The 9284-nt window shown below is 32.7% G+C and overlaps 1 protein-coding gene across 1 annotated transcript in view; it reads left to right on the top strand.

The window, feature by feature from the left end:
- Nucleotides 1-8950, top strand: part of LOC144451123 (neprilysin-1-like) — a 43773-nt gene extending 34823 nt beyond the window's left edge. The window contains exons 14-21 of the mRNA XM_078141895.1: nt 516-574; nt 873-924; nt 1161-1228; nt 1561-1691; nt 1931-1996; nt 3242-3340; nt 3831-3907; nt 5926-8950. Coding sequence (XP_077998021.1) covers nt 516-574; nt 873-924; nt 1161-1228; nt 1561-1691; nt 1931-1996; nt 3242-3340; nt 3831-3907; nt 5926-6025 — 652 coding nt within the window. The 3' untranslated portion in view covers nt 6026-8950. The remainder of the gene's footprint in view (nt 1-515; nt 575-872; nt 925-1160; nt 1229-1560; nt 1692-1930; nt 1997-3241; nt 3341-3830; nt 3908-5925) is intronic.
- Nucleotides 8951-9284: the final 334 nt, after the last annotated feature.

The following is a 9284-nucleotide window of genomic DNA, read 5'->3' on the forward strand; positions in this document are numbered from 1 at the left end:
CCATGGTTGCTAATTTATAAGTGAATCTAAAACACTGGACTAGCGAATGTGCCAACATAGACAAGCTAGTCCATCCATTTTGGGGGATCCGCCCGATTCGAACCACTCCATTGATAACATATATGGTCATATCGATGTGGTTTGAAGGCCGGGGGAGGGATAAAGTATGCAAACAGGAAGAGCCTTCCCTATATAGGGGAGGAGGACTATCTCCCAACTAGGTGGCGCTTACGACACTGTTATGCATGAAAAATCAACTGCTTGACGTGTCAGCACTTGTCAGATAAATATTCGATCTGAAGAAGCGTCCAGACAAACAGATAAACAGCAAAAACAAACAAACAAACACACTAACAAGCAACAAACAAACAGACAAGCATGCATGCATACATACACACATCCATCCATCCATCCATACATACATACATACATACATACATACATACATACATACATACATACATGCATACATGCATACATAACTAACTAACTTATATTCATGTTGAATCATACAGGTGGAAGACAACACCTGCAACAGTCAATGCGTTTTACAATCCATCCAGGAATGAAATAGGTAAGTTGTATTAGCAATGATTCTTTAGTGAAGTCTAAACCACTTCCAGCATTACGTACCTGTTACATAGGTTTGGGACAAACTACTGAAAAATATTTATTTTAGAAAACTGACTGATCACAAGGAGAATGACGCCATGCTCTTGGCAGAACATTTCATGTCGCATAGCAACAAAAATGTGTATTGAAATTATTAAAATTTAAATAATAATTCTGTGGTGGATATTATGAAATCTACTCTCAGAGAAAGTTTACGATATCATCTTTTAAAGTTGATATTTTTTGTTATTTCATTACAGTATTTCCAGCTGGCATACTACAGCCACCATTTTACAGCAAGGAACATCCAAAGTAAGCTTAACTTTATCTCAAGTTTATACCTATAGAAACCACGATTCCACGGCATATGACTTAACATAGACTTTCATTTCTAATCATACGTTTGAAAGTGTTGTTCTTTTCTGATATGCAGTATACACAGTTTATGCAAATTTTATGTACATCACCATTTCTATGTAGAGTTGTAAATTATGGGCTTCAACCATCACAATTTCTGATAACACAAATATTTTTCATTCATCTCACAGGTCAATGAACTATGGTGGAATAGGCATGGTGATTGGTCACGAGATAACTCATGGCTTTGACGATAGAGGTAGATATGTAAACAGCACCCTCATACTCTTATTCAGCTAGATACGTTTGTTTTCACAACTGCATCCTTTGATCATGTTAACCAGCTCAGCACAAGAAATTCACTGACAGTTTCCATGGTTACCTATATCAAATTTACTTCACTGTAAACTTAGGATGTTTTAATTTTCAAGGTCAACTTTAGTCAATTGAACGAAACTAGTGCACACTTTAATACTTTGACCGAACCTTATATTTTCAAAGAACCAACTGTACGTTTACATTTTGAAAACATTTCCTATTCATGTAGATATTTTTCTAAATTGATGTAAATGTGATATTATATTTATACAGGTCGTCAGTATGATAAGAATGGAAACTGGCACCAATGGTGGAGTGAAAAATCAGTGAACAATTTCAAACAAAAAGCACAATGCATTGTGGACCAATATTCTAATTACACAGTACCGGAAATCAAATTGAATGTAAGTATAAGATGATTGTAATGCACTGTACTTCATAAAACAACACAGCATCCAGATTATGTTTGGTGACAATTACTCCAATACTTAATATCCACACTGTATTGTAATGGGATATTTTTTTATATGTAGGTTATTTACCTTTCATTGACAAACCAATATTTGATGAAACCTGCAATGACTTAGGGTGTCTTAATTCATGCAGTAACTTGAGATTAGTTACCGTTATTTTTCACTTACAGATCAATGGTGTTCAAACACAGGGCGAAAATATTGCAGACAACGGTGGCATCAAGGAAGCCTTCATGGTGAGTTTCATGTTATATATATATATATATATATATATATATATATATATATATATATATATATATATATATATATATATATATATATATATATATATATATATATATATATATATATATATATATATATATATATATATATATATATATATATATATATTATTATCCATGTCAAATACACAGATACTTATATATGTAGATAAAGGACTCAAATCAATGACTTATACACACACACACACACACACACACACACACACACACACACACACACATATATATATATATATATATATATATATATATATATATATATATATATATATATATATATATATATATATATATATATATATATATATATATATATATATATATATATATATAACTCGGTGAGTATCAATCTGCTAAGACAGTGCTCTATACCGCAGTGGCAGAGCGTAATAGTTTTGGTAGTACTGGAACTCTTTCTTGGGTGTAACTCGGAGTTTCACGCATATTGTCTGATGATCGCAATATGCGTGAAACTCCGAGTATATATATATATATATATATATATATATATATATATATATATATATATATATATATACATACATGCATACATAAATACATGCATACATACATACATACATACATACATACATACACAAATACATACACATACATACATACATACATACATACATACATACATACATACATACATACATACAAACACATACATACATACACACACATACATACATACATACATACATAAATACACACACATACATACATACATACATACATACATACATACATACACACATACATACATACATACATACACACACATACATACATACATACATACATACATACATACATACATACATACATACATACATAAATACATACATACATGCATACATACATACATACATACATACATACATACACACATACATACATACACATACATACATACATACATACATACATACATACATACATACATACATACATACATACATACATACATACATACATACATACATACATACAAATACACACATACACACACATGTATATATATATATATATATATATATATATATATATATATATATATATATATATATATATATATATATATATATATATATATATCCCAGTAACATTGATTTATAGAACGCCAGGGTCCATTGTTTTATTAAAGGTATTGTGTATTGACTCATGTATATATTTATATGTTGTTATCAGGCTTACAGGAGATGGGTACAGCGAAATGGAAAGGAGGAGCAACCCCTCCCTGGTATCAATCTTACACATAACCAATTATTCTTTGTCAACTTTGGACAGGTATTTATAATGTTACGTCAAATTTTTCCATCAAATAATGACTTGCAAGCTTCCAGGAAATACTATTGAAATGACAATATGACACAAATTATGACAACACTTCATCATGATTACGAACAAAGATATTAATATCTCGAAAAGACTTTATCAAATGCACTGAGTACTTTCATTTCTTATGTTATCGAAAGATAGAACAGAGAAGTTTGTTTTTGAAAGTAGATGTTCAACATTATATGATCTAACACATTTGCAGGTATTTAGTTATTACATTTGTAAATTGTCTTCGTACACAAAGCAGGTTTATCACCCGATTTAGCAACACGATACGTCAAATAATCAGGCTAACAAATATGCTATTTTCTGGGGGTTTGAACCGTAATATGAATTCAAATTTCTAGTCAGTTCATACTGATCATGATGACTGCAGGACTAATGAATACTTACGGTATATTCCTTCACCTTTTTGTCATTATTTACACGAAATATGTAGCTCTGGTGTGGTCTTGCCACCGACGAATATTTGACAAATTTCTTGTCGTCTGCCTGGCATAGTCCAAGATTCTTCAGGTAATTTGGTAAACACAAACAAAAATAGCCATGAAACAATTACCTCGTTCAATATATGTTACCGAACGAGGCTATGTCGTCACTTCCGAGGAACTGTACCTGGCTCCATTTATTACCATTCCAGACTTATGAATCGGACAACACAAAATTTGGTTATCAAACCTGCTTTAACATTACAGACTGCAGTTTTCTTCGGAAGTTGACAACATCTACTAAATTAATGAACTCATTCCTCTCATTATTTCATTAACATTCTCTCCTGTTTTTGTTTGTGCCGTTATTTTGTTGTCTTTTTGTAAACCAACATTCATCACCAATTAACCCATCGCCTTGCTGTCACTTTTCCTTTCCCTATTTGCTACTGTGTGTTCATATGTACATTCGTGGTCCAACCTGCTGGTATGTCTGTGTGTCGACCGATAGGTACTCTGCATAAACTATCGTCCTGAAGCCTTGTACGTTTACGTAAGCTCTCGATCACACGCCATTTCCCTTTACAGGTACAGTTCAGGCATTCAAAATCTTATTTTATGTTGTAATTACACCTTCTTGGCTGCACGACTTAAAATGTCCGTACGTGTCTGAGTTTGCCATTCAAATAGTCTAAATTTGGTTTGCTATGCATTATTCTTTATTTGTTACCGATTGCTTGCTTGTTACTTTTTACTAAAAAACAAAACAAAACAACTTACATTTGATCTGATTTTCTTATTACAAGCAATGCGTTATTTACCATGATGACATTGCAAGGTGAATAAAATTACCATACAATTACAATACATTACCATAAAATTACAATATATTACCATAAAATTACCAAAACATTACCATACAATTACAAAACATTACCATAAAATTACCATAAATTACAATATAGTTACCATAAAATTGCAATACATTACCATAAAATTACCATACCATTACAATACATTACCATTTAGTGCTCCCTTAAAACCAAACCAAATTAAAGCAGATACAAACGAGAGATACACAGATTGTTCCAAAAACATTAAAATATTGATTTGTGCATGTTTGTATATAAAGTTAGCAGCATGTTCAATGTATGTACATTCTTACCTGCACTGCTTAGCATCATTATTTAAAGTAGAACTAGTTGTATGTGATCTATTTTGGTGAAGTAACAAACCTGTCACTCATTCTACTATTTATGGCAGTTACTGTTCTTTTTATTTAGCACTTTAGAGCAAGTGTGTATGTGGGGCAGATGTCATTTGCTTGTTCATGATTGGCATTGTAGTTGTCTTCACTGAAGTGGGGAGGGTTATTGTTTGTGTTTCCCCACGGATCTACAGATTGCATAGGTTGGCGTTATATCTTTTACATACAATGAACCCTTCATTTAAAGAATCCTTTATAAACAGTTTTGGATGAGATCTTTTTGTTTGAGATAACTTCGCTTCAAGATGTCTCGTGGGAACTCCACTGCAAAATGTCATCTTTTGCTTAAGCTGAAGGGATAGTGGTGACGATCAAGACTTTTACAAGAGACTTTTCCTCAGTAATACTTGAGCACGTTTGTTATTTTGTAAAAACGTAGTTACATTTATACCCTCGCGTCGGTCCTTTTTTCATGTTTGTCCAGCCCATGCAGTCTGCAGATCCGGGGGAAATAAAACACAAAATTAACCCTCCCTACATTAATTGCTATTTCAGTGAAAACAACTGTAGAGCCAATCATGAGCAAGCAAATGACATCTGCCCCGACATACACACTTGCTCTAAAGTACCAAAATAAAAAAAGAACAGTATCTGCCATATATAGTAGATTGAGCGACAGTTTTTTTGAGAATTAAAGAGAAAAAGAATTCGCGTCGCCGCACTTTAGACAACATATCCTGACCAGGAACAATTCTGTTTTGTTTTTCCATACCATGTCCTAATTATTCAATGAAACAGATATAAAAGCAGTAAAATTCATACTAGTGTATGAATGTATTTTTATGAATGCATGTCTTTGTCAAAAGTTTGAATAGGTTTTTTGACTTTCGTCTCTATAGGGTGCTTGGATCCGTATCTAACTCCCCTGACTTTGCAAAAGCCTTTGGATGCAAGAAAAATGCACCAATGAATCCGGATAAAAAGTGTTCTGTTTGGTAAAAAAAAACACATTTCAGACTACAGAACGAAGTTTTCTATTGACCACAACTACCACGCCACGTCTGTCGAAGTTGTAAAGTTATTGAATCACTCTGTGTGTAAGGGGCACATAGCATTCTTGGTGACATCATAAACAAGTGTTCCGACCTGGAGAGGGCGATGTTGGACATTCCTCTGTATTTATCCTGACTTGAATATGCATTTTTACGGAGCTGAGTCGCTTGCATTTCTTGGATTGTCCGTTGTTAATGTGGAATGAACAATTCCTCCCTTATGTGTAATATGTGGAATTTTATTGACAAAATCAGAATGAATGAAAATGAAAGAGGAAAATATCAGAACTTCTTGTCGAGTCTTGTTTAAAGAGAATTTGTTTATCTATTCTTCTTTCGACAGTTTGATAATTAAATTGAGAATACGAAGTGCTCGGCCTCTCCTTTTCTCATTCGTGCAGCATATAACTCATATAACTCAAGATGATTTGAAGTGTTTTAAAAATCCAGATGTTATTTGCAGTACACACCAGCCGCCAAGTTAACCCCCTGTAATGTCATTTAGTACGATGTTTTTACCAGTAGAACTGTCGACGGGTTGTATTATTATATGTCTGGTACAACGCATTCTCAAATTTATATACTTTAGTCAAACTAGTATGTCATCTCAACGCTTTCCATGCAACTTAGAGTTTATACATTTTTTGAAGTTTGTTATTTCCTGATCGCTTCCCAAATCTCTTTCAAATACCAATTATCTAACCCAAAGTGTATAATTGAACTTCTAAGAAAAACTATTGCCCGGACCTTCGACATTATTAAATGAATAGATAGAGTCGTTTTCTATAATTATCGAAAAATATCGTAAAGCCATAATATTTGCATAAAACAGAAAATTTCATGGTTATTTCAATTTAGAATAAACCTAAACTATAATATCAAAAATGACAATTTGATACAAAAAAAAAAAGAAAATTGGACCATATCATATCAGACAAACTGACAGTGTGCATTAAGAGAGACACTATTTATATGTTCTGAAAAATTATAAAATACACACCAGCAAATGACCGCAGTTTGATATAAGACGACATATTTACATACTTCTTGGAAGGCGAACTCTCATTTTCCAAATTACTCTGTCGACATAGCGATCTATGGATTTTGCTCTACTTCAAGTGCTAGTAATACTATCGCCTCCATTGACCGATATCGACTATGCCTGTTTATAGATATTTACATAACATTATCATGTATGTAAATTAGATCGAGGTTGACACTAGTTTTCATCTGAGTAACGAAAGTACAAATGCACATTTACAAATTGACTTCATTTGAATACAGTTAAATAGTTTGAAAATATAAATAAAATTTCAATTTAAATAGTTAGCAATTCCCATTGCGACCAATTAGTTCGAGCGCGTATGTTCAAACCACAATAACGGCTTGACACAAATACTAATACAAGCGGTTAGTGAGAAACGAGGTAAATCACAGGTCGGGATATAGACATGTCATTTCAGAATGGTTTGTCTCATCAAGGTGGGCCAAATGCGAAATATATATTTGAATTTCTCAATTTGTTCAAAAACAGCGAATTGTGTATATTTAACCAGATAAATATAAATAATAATATTACAGTTTTCGTAACCCAGTATGTAGTAAAGAATCATATAAATCTTAATCGAAGTGAATTTTTCTTTGTCTAGAAATGTATGAAAGTGAATGGCAACTTAGTTGACGGTCGATATCATGCATCAATCGACGTCATTTGTACAGAAAAAAAGAGCGCCCTCAGTGTTTTCATTATTCTGGGGAGTAGAATATGTCACTATTGTACAAGGAGTTATTTATTCGAGACTATACAAATGTAAACAATTTTCTTTGTAATAGAATTATAAATAGAATGTATAAATATAGTTGTCTAACTTGTAAACAGTGTGGGTTTCCTACTTTGATCACGTGATAAACTATGTATCCAAGAACTTTGTTCCCAGCATGCAACTGTTTGATTTGTTTACATGTTAATCAAGAACATCATAATTGTAAGAAGTTAGTAACTGTATAGAGAGACATTGTTCAACTCTGTGTTATTTTTTACAATTGTTCAGTTTTATCAGAAAAGCTTTTTGAAACACTGCTAAAATAGCCTGGTTTATTGTTGTTGGCAAAGGACGGAACAGGTAACACTTGGTTCTATTATATCTACGTATTTCAAATGATATAACTTTTCAAATCAAGTATCTGAACTGAGAAGTGATGGGTTTCCCAGCTACAGTGATCGAGCATATTATAACAAGTGGGCATGGACTCGTCAGAAAACGCTTGGCATTAGACTTTCCATAATTCTGGAATATGTCACTTCAAATCAATTAATTTCTTAATCATACATGATATATTAAAGTGATGTATTTACTGTTGTAGTGTTGATATACGGGCACATTATTGTAAAGATGAAACACACAAATATAAAGGCTGTGAGTGAATGTCTCTGTATTTATAAAAAAAATATTGTATTCAATCAGGAAGACGTAGCTTAAGTATGCTTCTGTATCAAGAAACCACGAATGGTCACTTGTATAAATGAATGACAGGCTGTTAGTATCACGTGACTACGTGATACAAAACCGTCTATAGTTGGATTTTTGTAAAGTCGAGTATATTTTGTCACTATTACAAAATGTATAGAACGATGACGCAAATATATAATGAATTTTATCTTGATGTATTTTTTGTCTATTCTATTTAAGCTTCTAGTTCTTGCACTCATTTACAATTTTACAGAATGGTCTGAGAAAGTACACATGCCTTACAGGACATAGAATTGGGTGAAGACTGAGACCCACTCGTACTTTTTCTGATAAATGTGAGATGGATTTTGTTTGTTTTTACAGTTTTACAATTTGTAAATGGTCATTAACCAGAAGAGCGTTTGAACTGTTTTGTTGTTTAAAGAAAAATCAATAAAAACTATCTTTTGATCATATTCATGTTGATGACGTGTCTTATTTAATTTATTCACGCCGTTGTAATGAGAACCTACCGAAATAAATGACGCCTTTAATTATGGCACAGCACTTGTGCGTTCACCAATCTTGATTATCTAAAACTTCTTTGCGCATGTGCGTAAAACGATGGCCTGGGAAAATGTCTAGATACAGATTGGGTTGGGTCGACATTGTCCTGTAGAGAATAACCTCTTTCGCTACGCCCAGGCTTAATACATTGTTTCTTACCGCATTTACTTCAAAATCGTTAGTTTTGAA

The sequence above is a fragment of the Glandiceps talaboti genome, chromosome 21 (genome assembly GCF_964340395.1).
Source record: "Glandiceps talaboti chromosome 21, keGlaTala1.1, whole genome shotgun sequence".
Lineage (NCBI taxonomy): Eukaryota > Metazoa > Hemichordata > Enteropneusta > Spengelidae > Glandiceps > Glandiceps talaboti.